Consider the following 16,345-nt stretch of genomic DNA (forward strand, 5'->3'; position numbering starts at 1 on the left):
AATGCTATTACATTATATAATTATATTTAGTTTATTTATGTTTATGTCTAAAACGGAGCAAACCAATATGTTAGCCATTCGATTAAAGGATACAAAATGCATTCCTGATCATTGGAATTTACTTTTCCTAGTTTATTTTTCCAAATTTATAAAGTAAAAGTACACAAAGAAAATTTTACACAAATTATCTGAAAAATATATATTCTTTTATATTGATTGTAAAACTGGAATATAACGATTAAGATATTTTAATTATTATACAAAAACTACATTGTAATTTTTATTACAATATTTTCTTCGATAAAATTACAAATCTTTATTGGGCTCTGATGTAGTGGTGGTAACATGAGATTACATCGAAATATATTACGAATAATGTGCGGGATATCCATTGTTCTAATAAAGGAATTTGTCGGGGACAATGTAAACGAGTACAAGCGAGTAAATGAACGTATATTGGTGCTTACATATGTAAACGGATCTTTACACTCGGTTTCGCTTGCTCTACTCGGCCTCGCGGAAATTATTGCGCTCGCATGGACGACGCTTGGACACGAGCCACGTGAACGCAACGAAAGAAAGTAACGAAACCATACGCCATACCCGATATATTAGCCGAGTTTTTACACGAAGCAACGGCAATCTATTAAAATTTTTATGGACCGTAAAGAAATTCCTTAGCGTGTCGGTGTATTTAGCGCGATAAAGCACGCCGCAGAGAAAGAGAGAGACAGACGCAGTTCTTGGATGCGAGAGAGTGAATTGCATGGGAAAGTACGCGGATTACAGCGATGCATTATGTAAAATTACGTAACCCGATATTTCCGATCGATGATGATGTAGCCGATGCGAAATGTTTTCGATTAGTCGTAACGATCCGGAATAAATTTCGCTTTATCGGAGAACGAAATGATCTCTTCGCGGTGATGTTACAGTGGCTTGTAATGTAAGGTGGAATTTTAACACAGATCCCGCTCTTTAATGACGGTATTTTATAACTCACTTGAATCTAAGAGCAAATGGCGATTTACATCTTTTTATAGATACGTTTTGCTCGTCTATTTCTCAATCTTACGTTATGAAACTGTTGCTCGCTCGGATGATTCAATCTCTACTTTTTAGTTACCTGCATTTCTCTAATGACCAGTATTACCGATTATTTTCTAATCATTTTCGCAACAAATACGACGGAAAATAAGAAAACCGTTCTATCTTTTACTTATAAAAAGCGGTCATCATTAGTTATATCGCTCTTTTAATAAGACGGGAAACAAAAATAACTAGTACTACTCTCATGATTCTCTGTAGAATTCTTCCTTTCTAAATCGAGATGGCAATTTTCACAAATACAAAACTCGTTCATCGACATTACGCAATTGCTGCGATGCAACGAGCAAAACTGCGAGTGTCGATGACGCACGATATCAGAACGAATTAGAATCGAAGCCAGAAAACCGCTGTCGGTTCAATTTATGCTTCTTTGCGAGATAGAAAGAGAGGATAAAAAAAACACAAATTATACGATAAATTTCAAAATTCAGCACGTTCGCTCGGCTCGTCTCTCGTTCGGACTCGCTGACACACGTATGCTTACTACGACGTTTGTATTCGCGTGATTGGCGCGCTGAAATAATCAGCTCGTTGCAACGTCAACGTGCGATCGCCGGTACCGGGGTTCCGGTCGTGCACGCCTCGTTCGGTTTGATGTACGGGCGTAATTTCAGGGTGTCTGGAATTCGCATATGACACGTGCGACGTGCCATATGATTCGACACCCGTCCGCCGCGCTCTCATGCCCGCCGGTCTAGAAAAAGTTTCTCTCGCTTGGCACGCACGCAGCGAGCTTTCAATCGTTATCGTTCAGGAAGACTCGATCACGACCGGGAGATAAATTTGTTTACACTCACGAGCACGCGAAAAAGTCTGAGCACGCCCTATAAAATTCCCCGATTATCGCCGTTCCCGCGATGACAAATGTTTAGAATGAAATATACGTGCTTTATAGCTTTCAACACAATTTGTTTTATCCCGCGGTGTATTTCAGATTTATCGAATCTTTTCAGTCGGAGATAATATTGGAGATAAAGCAAGCTAACGGCAAGATGCATGCTACGTCAAACCCGGTATCTTTTTATACGTGTAGAACATTATTCGTAAAAGTCAAATGCTTCCTTTTGAATGTGTAGCATAATATCGATGGACGTATCAACTGACTTTTATCGAAATTTCTGATGATTAATTTGCGGATATAATTCAAACGATCAATGCGAGATTAATTTAAAAAATATTTTCGCATCGCATAGCCGAAAAATCAAGAATTGATAAATCAAATGCTCGTTTTCCATTTGAATTGAAAATTGAAAGATTTTTTGATGCGATCTTTTTGTAAAATTATCGGATTAATATTTTGACAGAAATGTTGGAAAATGCAATATTACATTTTTATATTTTATTCACGCAGATAAAATTGCACGGTAAATGCATATAAAGTGTTGCATAAGAAATGATTTACTCACCAGTTGTTGACCTGAAGAATCGTCAACCCCGTGTCCTGTGCCAACTGTTTTTTCTGGTCTTCCGAGGGATATGGATGCTGCAAGCAAAAAGAGTAAATCCGCTCCATTAACGATGAAATTGAGCATGAACTATCTCGCGTACTTAAGTAACGATGCGAGCCAAGAACTCAGGCGTCAATTAGCGCGAAACTGCATGCCGACGAGACATCGCAATTATTAAATACTAACCCTGACAGAGCAGTTACGTTGAGCGCAACAATTAGCGGACGTAAAATGCGCGGATAGAAAAAAAAATTCCTCCTCTCTGTCTCACTCCACCACCATCAGCTTCGCGTCTCGTCGACGAACGCGGGCTTTCAGACAATTTATCGAATGATTTATCGCGTACCAAGGTAAGTACATAGAATAACACATAGTGCGCCGCGCGCGGACTTTTATCTGCGCGACGATCCCCGTATTACGGGCATCGCGTCGTCTGGATGCACCTGCGAAATATTATTTATTGCTGGTCAACAACAACAATAAAAAAGCAGAGACACAGAAGGAGAAGGAAGAGGAGAGATTGGTGGAAGAGACAGCGGCGCGGCAAAAAGTTTCCGCTATGTATCGCGCGCTTGGACGACCGCATTTTATCGCGCGGTTACATCGGCGCAGATGCGCTCGTGCTACGATGCCCGAAACGACAATGCGCCAGGGCTCTGTTCGTATTTCCTCTGCTGAAACGGGGAGAACTTTACTGTATAGAGCGAAAAAAATGTGAGAATAATACTGATATAATCAAAAAAAATCGACGAGCAAGAAAAGTCATTCGACTTTCACTCAATTTCAAATAATACGTTGACATCTTGGCCATTTTTGCCAACAAAATTTTATTGAATTTCTTTTAGAAAAATAAAGAATTACGTTTCATTATTGAAAAGTAAATTACTATAATAGGAAAAAAATAAAAAATTTGTGCAAATAATAACAATTAAAAAGCTAATTAAAAAAAATAAACTCTTGCCTAGTTAGAGAAAAAGTTTAGCAAAATATTAATAAAACTCAATAATAACTATGTAAAAATAAATTTTTTATTTATGTAAATAATGAATAAAATAATAATTTTTTTATCTTTACATATAAATATTTATATTTATATATATACATAATAAAAAATATTTCAAGTTGATTATCTTCTCCTGTCCTAAATGAAATTCGGATAGATAAATTATACGCTCGGATATATATTCCATCGATCTTGCCACGCAGGCGTATAAATTCATGCAGCATTCTAGCCGCTCATCCGGAGAAGTTACTGCGCGCATTAATATCGCGCTCCCAACAAGAACCGAATCTTTCTGATGTTATTATGCAGTCAAACGTGCGCCAAGTTTCTAAGAGATGTATGACACGCGTGCGACGCGTTGCGCACCTGCATGCTACGTCAAGCCCGGTATATCTTTATATGCGTATAACATTAACCTTCGCAAAGTTCAAGTGCTCCCTTTTGAATGCGTAGCATAATATCAAGCGCATCAACTAACTTTTATCAAAATTTATGGTGATTAATTCGCGGATTATAATTCAAATAATTATTAACGATCGATGCGACTGATCGAAAGGATATTTTCAATTATTATTGAGACAAATATTATAGAAAAATAAAGAATTGATAAATCAGATACTCTTTTTCTACTTGAATGGATGCAATCTTTTTCGCGGTTGAACGATACACGTTTGCGGAATAGCATTGAAAAAATTATACACGCGATGCACGGAATATCGCTACCGGCGCTCAATTACATTACACCTAGCGAGACGTATTAATTTAGCCGACGCAGCCACATCTCAATTTTAATCTCGCATTAACCGCAATTATGAAATTAGACGCACGTAATCGTCACAAGTAAATAGTCCGCCGACAGTTACGTTCCCAGCGGGGACATTCCCTCCGTCTATCCGCTGACTATCCACGACACGCGATGGCTACGTCGCTTAATTTCCTCGATGTATAAAAAAAAAACCACATCAAACTGTTCGATTTGCATGAAAGAATCATTTCAGCACATGTTGTTTCCGTGTTCTATATTCGGCTTGTAAGGTACGCTCTTAAGAGACACCTCATAAGCGCATCAATTACGAATCCCGTGACATGTACGCACGCACATTACCTTCGATATAAAATTAACCGTGCTCGATATCCGTGCCAAAATATCGATCGGCACGAAAGAATCCGGCTGCGCATAAAAGCCTGCGGCTGCACCGCAAGCGGGCCGCATCATATTTTTACATAATTAGCACGTGGCCTCCGCGGTATTATGTCTCCTTCTCCCACCCTCCCTTCCTCTCTTTCGCGTCCCCGATCGTTACTTTTTGTCGAAGCCTGTGGTATTTTTGGAAACCGCAGATCTATTCCCTGAACCCGCGTTCCCCTACTCGCTCCTCGACCGACGCTGTATCATGTTTCTTGGAGGCGAGCCACGGTATACATACATCAGAAGCGTGGCTCCGTCCCCCACTCCCGGCTCTCCTTTCCTCCCCCTCACCCCCGCTCGGTAAACTCCATTGTGTGCCGGTGTATATCCGATCCGAGCGATTCTTATCCTAATTAAATCGGCCGAGCGCATTGTCTGGGCGTAGAGTTTCCATCGGATCTCCGCGGATATCTAACGCCGCGTATAAAGCCGCGTCGAGAGGAGGAGGAGGAGGATTGAGACGATCGCGCGCGACGCGGGGCCCCACGAGAGTACGATCGATACGCGTTAAATTGCAGATTCGACGACGCGATCGACGTACGTACGCGTACGTGCGACGAGCCTCGAGTGAATATCGGCGACAGGCCGACTGGCAAGGTATACGGGCTTCATTCGATTATCGAGATTCGAATCGTCTATCGGTTAATTTCCCTTTACATATAACGAGATGACTGATGGAAAGTTGCTGGTATTCCATGAGGATTTCTATCAACGTGTATCTCACGTGTCTAAACGATATAAACGGTACACGCTTTATTTTTTTCTGCTAAAAAAAGATACGCGAAGATATGATTTTAATAACATAAATTTATCAAGTAAAAGTTATTAAGTTTTCCGCGATAAACGTACGTAATAACGATCGCCTGTCTTTCACTCATCGAAACGTCGATCGATGATATATGAATTATGGAAATATGCAATATTCGGTGAAGCGATACCGCAGTTTCCCTTTACGACTCGCCTGCTTCGGAGATAAGTTGCTCATGGGTTCGTTGGTGTATGCATAAAACAATCAAGATAATTGTCGAAGCTACGTGGGGACTGCCTGGCTGGCTGGCTGGCTGGCTGACTGCTTTCCACCCTCCGCGCGATTCGAGATAGTTGCTGGAAGCGAAGGAGGAAGTAGCGTCTGTGAGGAAGAGAGATGGAAAGCAGGAGCTATCCAATTACATTGAAAACAATAGTCTTAAGTGCTCGTGGCGGTCCGTTCCGGGCCACCCCCGACCCTGTGCCACCGATGCTTTTCCACCGAGGGTTTCCCGTTCCCTCCCAGGCTGCGTTATGCTCGTGACGACGCACACGTTTGACTTCAGAAAGATATTGCCTGCGGAATACTGCATAAGATAACATACTTTCCGCCATTTCTCCTAGACGCTCTCCATTAAACTGTGCTGTAACTTTCATATGCGAACCCTCCCTCCTTCTCTATATCGCTTTATTATTTTTCATATTCTAGTAAATAATACGTATTAATTAAAAAGATTTATATTTATATATAAAATTACAGAGCGATGTATCATCAATGGCGTCGACGATAGAAGCAATCTGCTCGATTTCATCCCTTCACCGTGTACAAGTCCACGAGACACGAACGAGACGACAAAGGAAGGCAGAAGCGATGAGAGAATGTAAACGCGCCGTGCTGCAAGGACCGACGGCACGACTCGGTGGCCAAACAAGCGATAAAATGAAAATGAGCGGTAAAAAGACAATATGAAAACCATTTAGGTTCTCCCGAGGACTGGGGTAGGAACGAGCCAGGCGGAAGCGGAGCTAAGTGTGTAAATGAGTCCGTAGTTTAGCCCGATTGCCTCTAGACGACCCCTTTCCGCGGTGCGCTAACCTCATCCACGGCCCGCTACCCTGATAGTAACACCGGCGTAGCTGAAATAACCGTAGTCTTCCTGAGGAGCAAACTGCTCCCTAAGACAATTCTCGAGACAATGAGATCGTTCGTAGCCCGAATTCAAATCAGTACAAATAGACGATGGATTAAATGTCTGTATTAGATGCGGGACCATTTCCCGAATTGATGGCCGTCCTGATGCTCCCGGGGCCATCTTCGGAATTATTCAATTACGCTACTAGATTGAATAATACATCAATATAACGTAGAATGCATCCTGACCTCTATTCGCAGTAATTTACGAAATAGATCGCCGAAATGTGCAATATCCATTTCTCTATATACGAAATATAAAATGAACATAACGCGAGCCGCGTACATTTCTTCCAATGTAATCAAGATACAAGCGTCGTTCCTACATCACGCAAAATTTCATGCGTGCCACGATCGATTCGACTTTATAAACATTTCGCGGACGTTACCGCTTGTCACGAGAAGTCACGAGGACCAGTTTCTTCTCGTCTCTATCCGCGCATCGATCGGTAATTTCTGCTCGCGATGTTTCCCGCGAGCGTGACAATTTGCTGGCGCATCGATTCGACGAGAACCGCGCGCGTGCTGCGTCAGATCGTCGATGTTGGAACGGGTGGATAGATGCTGGAGCTCTTCCTGGCCCCATGTCTCTTCGTGTCCTTCATCGTTCCGGGATGTTATCCCGCGGTAATCGGGGCTCTCTCGGTGCCGAATGACACGTCGATGACGACCGCGCTGCTGACTCCGACTAACGAGCGGGGCGTTGGGGGCGTGGGAGCCAGCAGAGATCGCGCCTCGTCATCACGCGCCTGGGGATCCCCTCTTCCGCCTCTCGGCCGGAGAATTCATGTCGAGAGGATGAGGTCGCGGAGGACGAGGAGGTCACTACGGGTGGCTACGTCGACTCCACGTCATCCGATCATCGACCGATTGTGCGGATCGGCCGATTAAAGGGTGAAAGAAAGAGAAGGAGAATCGATCGACGTGGGATCCTTCGTGACTGGCGAGCTGTTAAACGAAGGGTAAACGCGCTGAAATAAATGACGGTGGTCGCAATGCGGATTCGTCTTTGTCAGAATTGCGGGGGATTTAAAGCTACCTAGATGGAGGCCACGCGCTCGCAGAAATGCTGATTCCCAAGGTCGAAGTAAAGTGGAAAACGTCTTCGTCCCCGCGGTGACTTCACGTCTAATTACAACGGAGAAGTGGGAGTCAACCAATTGTCACGAGTGAATTTCACGTCGGGATTGCCCCGGCCGGTCGAATTGATAGGAGGGAAAGCGGGCTCTTTGGCGATGTGAAAATGAGGAGGAGGAAATGGCGGATAAACGAGAAAGAGGGGACCGGATATAAAATAGACGACGTCAGCACGTCAGTCATCCATAATACCTTCATTTCGTTTGTCTTCCTCCATTGAGTTGGTAGACGGTTGTGTATGTGTGCGTCTATATATATGTACATAAAAAAGATATTTCTATGAACGAGAGGGGGCATAATTTCGTTATCTCGCCTCGGAGATTATTCAATTTTGGCGTTAAAATTCTCTAATGTGCCGTTATTGCTCCGAGGGGACACGATGGAGCAGTAATGGCTTGCCGCACGTCGAAACAACTTCAATCGGATTCTCTTTAAGAAGAAAAGACCGACTTGACATTGCGGTCAGGCTGAGAAGACTAACAAAAATATTCTGCAATTGATTGAGTGAAAAACTGACTTTTATTGTCGGAAAATGTGACACGCTTCGTATAATCGTATAAAATAGATATATGTTGAAACAATATTTTCATATCACTTTATTTTATAAAGATATCCGTGTTGCAATATTTTTGTAAACGCGACATTGCGATATTAATGTACAACTTATTATCGTATTAAATTTTGTTTCTACTTTGACATAAAAAAAAAATGTGCTTCTCACATTACATACACATAGATCAAATAAAAATTTCCTCGAAAATATATATCTGCGAGTTTATAAGGTAAAATGCAGAGAGGAGAATTTAAAATGTCACGTTTTAATGAATGAAATTGAAGGATCTATATTCGAGCGTCTATAAAATTTCAGATTAAGATCGACTCGTATCCGAGGTTTCTCACGTGATGGACTATTCTGGAGGCAGACGCTTCGCGTTCTTTGTACATAATTACAAACGAAACACAATGGAATGTATAAGGGTATGCGTGCGGAGACGCGCCTGCAGCTATACCTACGTGCTATGCTTGAGAACGATACCAGATAAGCCGTGCCCAAAGATGGTATGCTGCCGACTGATGCCGACTCGTAATGGAACGCCAGCCATACGGCAATGAGGACTCGACAAACGCGGAGTTCCATCTGCCAGATAGACATCGTTTCTCGACTTGCTTCGTCATTGCGGCAGAGTCTCTCGCGTTCGATATGCAGTCTCAGCTTATGTCCCTCAGATTCGTTTACTAACGACCCCGTAACATTTACTTCCGCGTCGATTCGGTTCAAGTATAGAAAGGTATCTGATAAGATATAAAATATTATACGCCCTATATTTATATTCGAATAGCCAAGACGAGATTAAGCATAGAGTATAAATAAATTGATAAGCTGTAAATTATATAGCACTCTGAATATTGAAAAAATGAATCCTGCAAGAATTTACATCGCTCTCCTAACAACTCGCAGCGTAAAGTAAATAAAATGGATGAAATCGCGTGCGATAAATACCGTGTACTTTAAATGTTGAACGTATACACAAAGTGCCAAAAATATCGACAACAAGCGGAAAGCCGATATCATCGACGCGTGGCATTTTTCATGGCGATCGCCGATACAAGGCTCAAGGACGGGCCCGAAGGCAACGCGCTTGCCAACATCGAGTCCTCGGGAGTCCATGGCTGGACGATTCCGCTGGAAATCGATGCTGACGAGCGAATTGGTACGGCGACCTGCGGGGCGTGGTCGAGCCGGGTCTCTGTGACACGGCCACCTCAATCACCGTGCGACGCCCAAACCTGTCATTATCACGCGACCCTGTCTACCATGGGATCTACGCGTACGTGCACGCACACAGGCGGACGCGTCGTGCGCGTGTACGTGACCGTGTGCCAGGTTCCGCGCACTATCAAACCGCGTGATCCAGCGGATCACAAGGAACACACGTCAAGGGCGTCGGGGCTGAGGGGTTGCAGACTCGTTGATCACCTCCTTGTCGCAGTACACACGGACACACCCCCGTCATTGTGTCCTTCGAGGTAGCGCGACGCCCGAGGAAGAGGAGGAGGAGACGATTCCTTCCTTTGCAGGAAGTTTCAATCGTCCGATGACCGTTGACCTCGGCTAGTGACCCAACTTTGTCTCCCAATTTCATTGATTAGGCCTCGCTCTCGTCCGCTGAAAGCGTCATGCGCTACCCGCGACCCCACAAACTCAACTGATTGGACCGTACTAATGAAACGGCTGCTTGTAACCCTAGCCTAATCTCACGTGTGAGATAACAGCTTGCAATCGAGTACGGTCAAGCTATTTTTAGCACAAAAATCTCTCTACAAAATAAATTCATTCATATTGTAATTAAATTGTAAGTAAGTGCATATTGTATTAGATATGTATAGAAAATAATTTTGAAATTTTTCACATTTTTTCAATATATCGTATTCATTTAATCATGATGAAGATTCACTATTAAAGCAAGAATCATTGAATTTGAAGACACCAAATTAGCTTCAGACATCCGCATCGCATTACAAAATTAGCAAGATCATGAGCAGCAGTTCTTTCTTTCTTTCTCCTTCTGGCCTAAATGCGAACAATATTCCCAACATCGTCGATCGCTATTATTACCATCCCCGTCGCTTCGCAGTCAATGTTTGAAGACCGTATCGAATTCTCGCCGTTAATGAGAGGCGGGCGGAATTATTGACAAGAATCCAGCTCGCTCTCTCGAATGATTCGAGTCGAATCTCACCCTCCCTTCCATCCAACGTGCCGCACGTCAATCGGTACCAAGCGCGCCTCGTGACTTGTGGGAATCGGGATAATTATAACGTTTCCGCCGAGTTTAGATAGGGGGAGGGAGGAACGGGCGTAATGGTGGAACCTCCTCCTCTTTCTAGGGGCCCCTCAGGCGGCAATTCTACGCTCACGCTCGCGCCGCTACCCGGCAATCATCCCCAGTCAGTCTTTCAGTCAGCTCCGTTGCTATTTAATTATCCATTTAAAGCGTGTAATCTTCTTCTACGCGGCACCGATTCACTCGTGCCGGTCATCTCTCGACGAGAGACAACGAGAACGATGATGACGTCGTGCTCGAGCACAAAGGTCTCGAGAAAGCGCAACTTTGAACCGCGTGGTGATACGCGATATAAATGTAAAAAAGCGTAGAAAGAATCATTATTTAAATTTTCCTGAATATGTAAAATACAACTTGAATATATACGGTTATTAATTTTCCTTTCCAATTATTTCTACAAACATTAATATCAAAAGTAGCATTCATTATCATTCAAGAGAAAAGCGCATTATCTGTTAACAACCAATAAAGATGATGAAACTTTTAACATGAATAGTCGATGACAAATGATAGCAAGATAATCAGTTGACGACAGCTAGTGAAATCATCATATATTACATTTGACATAACAAGAAATGTTTTGTACGTTCGCCCGATAAGAAGAGAACCACAACGGAGAAAGTTGAATTTAGACTGCTGCAGAAAAGCGTGGGAGTGTACTATATATATATATCGACTCTGTCGTGACGCGAATGGCCATCCTCATCGTTACCGGTATCGGTAACAAGGATACGCTTCGTACAGAGGGCCATTTTATTCGAAGGTTTACTGTCATGCAGGTTCGGTGCGGAGTAAAGTTGGCATAAGACGAGGATTAGAGAAAGACCACGAATGAAACTCTTTTTGCAATGGAAGCCATCAATTTGGAATCGCCTATAGACTTTGTAATTTATTCGAAAATAATAATTATTAATATAAAAATTCTTTATTAATGTTTTGCGTTCGTTCGACGATGTCTCGCAAGAAATCAAACTTCAAATTATATTTTCTAGTGTAAAAGCAAAGATGAAACTTGTCTTCTGCTCGAAAAAGTAACGTAATGCGTGAAACGTCGCGAGGTCGTCCCTTTGTCATTTGAGCTATGCATAGCTTCAGAAGAACACGCTCCCAGATCGTCTTCTATACCCAGCCGACATAGGGGCGTATAAACGAAATAGCTGTTAGGTGATATTGGGATACGGTGTGTGTTGCGGGGGCATCGATATATATTTCTCCTCGTTGTTCTCTCACCCATTCAGAAGCGTAGGTGGCTGGCTCCACTGCTCGCTCTCGGGTCTCGTAGATGGAAGGGTGGAAGAGGCGACCCTTCCGCGTTTAGTGTCAATTTATTCGGGATTCCCGAGATTCCCGAGGCTTTGCCGCGCGCGATCAGCCTCGCCCGTTTGCATAATATTGTATTTATTTCGTCTTGTAACCTCGTACACGCGTCCCGCATCGCTTGCGTCGTCCTCTTTTTTCCTCCCATCTTCCCTTTTTTTGTCTCCCTCTCGCCTACAAGTCCCGCGCCTTGTACCCGCGCGAATGGCACGGTAGGAGAAGAACTTCGTTTAGTTCCCAGCTTTCGCACGAATGGCGTCATATACGCGAATCTGAAATGGGCTATACGAGTTACAAGAAAATCCACGATGCTGCCCTTCTCTCCGATACCTTCCATCGCATCTTTTCCCGTTCGCTCTCTGCTATTTCGCAACATTCTTTCTTGTCGCGCGTTCAAATTGCACACTTGAGTTTTTCGTTTACATAATCGCAAAGTTACCTAAAGATATGCTTGTAAGGAAAAATGCTTTTCACGTATAATGTATTACAAATCGTACAATGACGCAAATAAATTCAATCCTCTCGATAGGATAATTTTCATTGATTCGATCGTTGATTAGTATTATGTATCGTGCTCCAAGGACATTAATCTATGATTGCAACGTAGTGTAGCAGAAACAGAACGTACTCGAGGAGACACCTACACGACGATGTAAGTGTGATTGGCCGAGACACCGGTCGGAATTATTGAATGCGAGGCAATAGCGTTGCCTCAGCGATAAAGAAAGGCAGGGGGCGGCCGTTATCGCTGCTCGTTTCATGAATAAGCACGCGACATTCGTATCCAGTACGCGAGGAACGGCCAAGTTCGATAAGGCAAATCGCCAAAGTAGACTGGCGTGTTATCGGTCGTATCGCCTCAACGTGCCACATTAATTTAAATACTTAGGTGCATACCGTCGAGTCGCACAAAATTCCGTTAGGTCTTTATATTTTTGCAAAAATGTATTCCGGATAAAATCTGATTTGCGACTAATTCCAACAAATGATTTCGTTTGAGTGTGTGTTTAATTAACAATAAGTAATATACTGTGAAAATATCGCACGAACCTAGTTTAGCCTATTCTTGTTATCGCGTGAATCTCTGGTAAAATGTTCGTGATAAGAGACGCGTGTGCCCTAACGAACGGCGAACGGAATTATGCAAATTGCACGCACGTCCTCGATGATCGGTATCACCGGCACAACACCGGTGGAAAGTAGCGCCCATAAGTCCCCATAAAAATATTACAGTGTAACACGATCCATCGTGAACGCGATCGAAAGCGATAACGCTGTACTTCTCCGTGTATGGAACGTCATCGTAAGAGATGACATTCGATACAGGGATAATTTTGCGTGTCGAATTTTTCAAACGCGGCTAAAATAAATTTCGAAATATTCGCACGGAAAATTATTCGCGAAATAATTTTTCAGACACACAATCGATATTGGCCGCAATTTTATAGCGGCACGTCAAAAGTGTTTGTCGATACCGTCGAGAATCGCGTTCAAAAATGTAATTAACAGCTGTTGGGGGCACGCATTGATTTAACGAGATTTTCTTTATATCCCGCGAGGTAAATCACTTTTCCCGCCGAGCATAAAGCACCGCGCGGTCGACATTCGCAATCATAAAATACAATATTCATAATGAGGACGTCAGTCAGAGAGGTGCGGACGAATTGACGGAGGTTGCTGCACGGACGAATGGCCGATTGCAGCGACGGGGGTAGCGGTGTCGACGGCGGTGGCGAGATGGTGGTGCTGGTGGCGGCGGTGATGGTGGCGGTGGTGCATCGATAACCCGCGCGTCGAAGAGTTTGAGTGATTGACGCGATCGGATGGAACAGATCGTGATGCACGCGGAGAAAAGTGTTGACCGCTCGTTCCGGGCGAACATACGTATGGCAGCCGACCCATTGACAGGTGCATAACGCTTTCAAACAAATAGGAACAAATTCCCCTCTCTCTCTCTCTCTCGCTCTCTCTCTCTCTCTCTCTTTCTCTGTTTCACGTACGTATCAAAATGCATTTTTAAAGCTTACCGGTGTACGGCAATAAATATCAACAAACGAGTATCCCCTAGGCTATAAATAAAATCTATGTATTTTTAAAATCCTGCTTTTTTTGTTTTTCATATATACACGTAGACACAACGCCTATTGGAGGTATTTTGCCATCACAGGTAAGTCCGACGTATTTCGTCGCTGCGCATTTCGCCAGGCGTCCATTTCCGAATGTGCAGAACTTTTTTCCGCGATACGTTGGCATCTGACGCGATATTTGCGCAACGCGGAATTTTTTTTCAAAAAAAAATAAATAAATAAATAAAGGGAGGAACGAAAAATAGGAAAAAATACACGCCCGACGCTTTTCCACGTCGTAACAGAATGAAAGCACTAAACGCGCGATAGCCAGCAACAACGCGAACGCGTGTACCCATTATGGCATAATATCGATAATAAACTTTTTCGCCGCTCTCTCGAGCGGCAAATATTTTATTTTCTGCGTTGACTCATCGACAATTCGCGCGGCACTCGATGAACGAGATTACAATCATTACAAACTTGTGACTATATCGTAAAATTCTTTCCGTATCCAAAATTCATCTAAATTCTTCGGGAATTAATAAGATGTACAATGTGTTTCCCAATAAGATAAAATGATTCCGATTCGAATATTCTCTCACTTTAACGAATCTCACGATCAACCAATCTTGTTGAACACATTTCCAAATGTAGCTCGTTACAATTCTTAATCGACGCGCATCATCTTATCGAGAATCTCGGAGGCACCGCTCGGCATGCCCGACGTCGCTTTCGTCCGTGACAAATGGCAACTTCCGGTAAAACGCGATAAACAAAGTCATACGCATTCTATGCCCGGACAATTGATCCATCAGGCTAAGCGTAAGCCGTAACGTTGCACCTGTACATCACGGTGTACGGTGCAGCGTGGCCAATGGTGGATGCAACGCGAGTCTGCTCGGACAGGTGATTGTCAGTGCTTCAGGCGGCGCCTCGAGATCTTCATAGACGATCGCCCGCGCGAGGTCATCAAAAACGCGAACCTGAATATAGAACGGTAATATATAACCGAGATTGAAATCTCTCTGGCATTATGCCTCTGGAAAAGAAGAGGGGTAACAAAAAGAAGATGTATTAATTTTGCAAAAACATTCAAACTTATCGTTATTTCACGAGATACTTTCGTGACGTAAATAAAGTGCGCTTTTCAAAGATGACGTAATATCAATTTGCATCGCGTCGATATCGGTTAATTACGCGTTACGTTTTTAAGCGAATTAATATGAAGTTAGATGCGCCGACAATAAAGGTAATCAGGACTCCCGATAGCGAATTGGAATTACAAAATTTCGCATTGGTGATGCGCGCGTGTTTACCTTGTACACTTTTGATGGCTCCGGCCAGATTTTACTACGGGCAACGTCAAACGTTTCCGGGTGGTGCGCATCGCGCGTGGCATAAAAATGACAGCTCATTGGATTTTACGAACCGGCCCCACGGCCGCATCGCACCGGCGGCGTACCGGCGCGATACAAACAGCCCGTTGCGCCGGTGATTTTCATCGCCGTAATAATGCGTTTATCGGCATTCCCGTGCGCCCAGTCGATCACTCCGAATGAAACCTATTCCCGCCGAATAACCATGGAGCCATGTCCACGCCCTTTTATCGTTAACGCGCCAAAAATACTTTTTTTTTAGTACGGAATAAATTAACTTTACTCAATCAAGCATATTTTCCAGTACGAAGAACATATTTCAAATGGTTATTGCGGCAGATCGCTGGCCGCTAAGTATTGAAATTTATATACCACGTCGAATATATATCGTGATATCGCGAGGTTTTCGCGATATATCCATTTGAATCGCGGTTAAATATTCGAATATTTTAATGCGATCCAAATATTTTAAAATCGATCAATTATGTTGAAACATAAGGACATGTAAGAATTGTAGATTGTAGTAATTGAAAATTACAGAATTTCGGAATAACATTCGTCAATTATCTCATGGTACCGCGCCAGTAGATTTTCACAGAATTAAATTTCCAGACATAATCTAACGAATAATGGAGAATTAAATTTCGTTGTTTAATCTCGAATCGGATTACGACGAGGCTGATTAAGAGACCCGTTAAGACACTGTTTCCTCACGTTGTCAGAAATTCTTCATTTCGTAAGACAAGGAAATGTATAAGTGTGCGTAATTTACAGGTCGTTCCCCTCATCTCGCCCGATGGCATAAATTATAAATTCGACAGTGTTAGTTTTCGACCTGCGTTGGTTCGCACGCGATCGATCGCGGCTCGACAATGGCGCGGGAGCGTCGTTCCATCCGTTAAGAAACAAAG

At 43.2% G+C, this 16,345-nt stretch overlaps 1 protein-coding gene across 4 annotated transcripts in view; it reads right to left on the reverse strand.

Moving 5' to 3' along the window:
• LOC105252077 (homeobox protein homothorax) overlaps positions 1–16,345 on the reverse strand; it is a 376,959-nt gene that overhangs the window by 86,852 nt on the left and 273,762 nt on the right. For all 4 annotated transcript variants that reach the window (XM_025413054.1, XM_011259291.2, XM_025413053.1 and 1 more), the window contains exon 11: positions 2,517–2,593. In XM_025413054.1, the coding sequence (XP_025268839.1) occupies positions 2,517–2,593 (77 nt within the window). The remainder of the gene's footprint in view (positions 1–2,516; positions 2,594–16,345) is intronic.

The sequence above is a fragment of the Camponotus floridanus genome, unplaced genomic scaffold (assembly GCF_003227725.1).
Source record: "Camponotus floridanus strain SB8 unplaced genomic scaffold, Cflo_v7.5 scaffold6, whole genome shotgun sequence".
NCBI lineage: Eukaryota > Metazoa > Arthropoda > Insecta > Hymenoptera > Formicidae > Camponotus > Camponotus floridanus.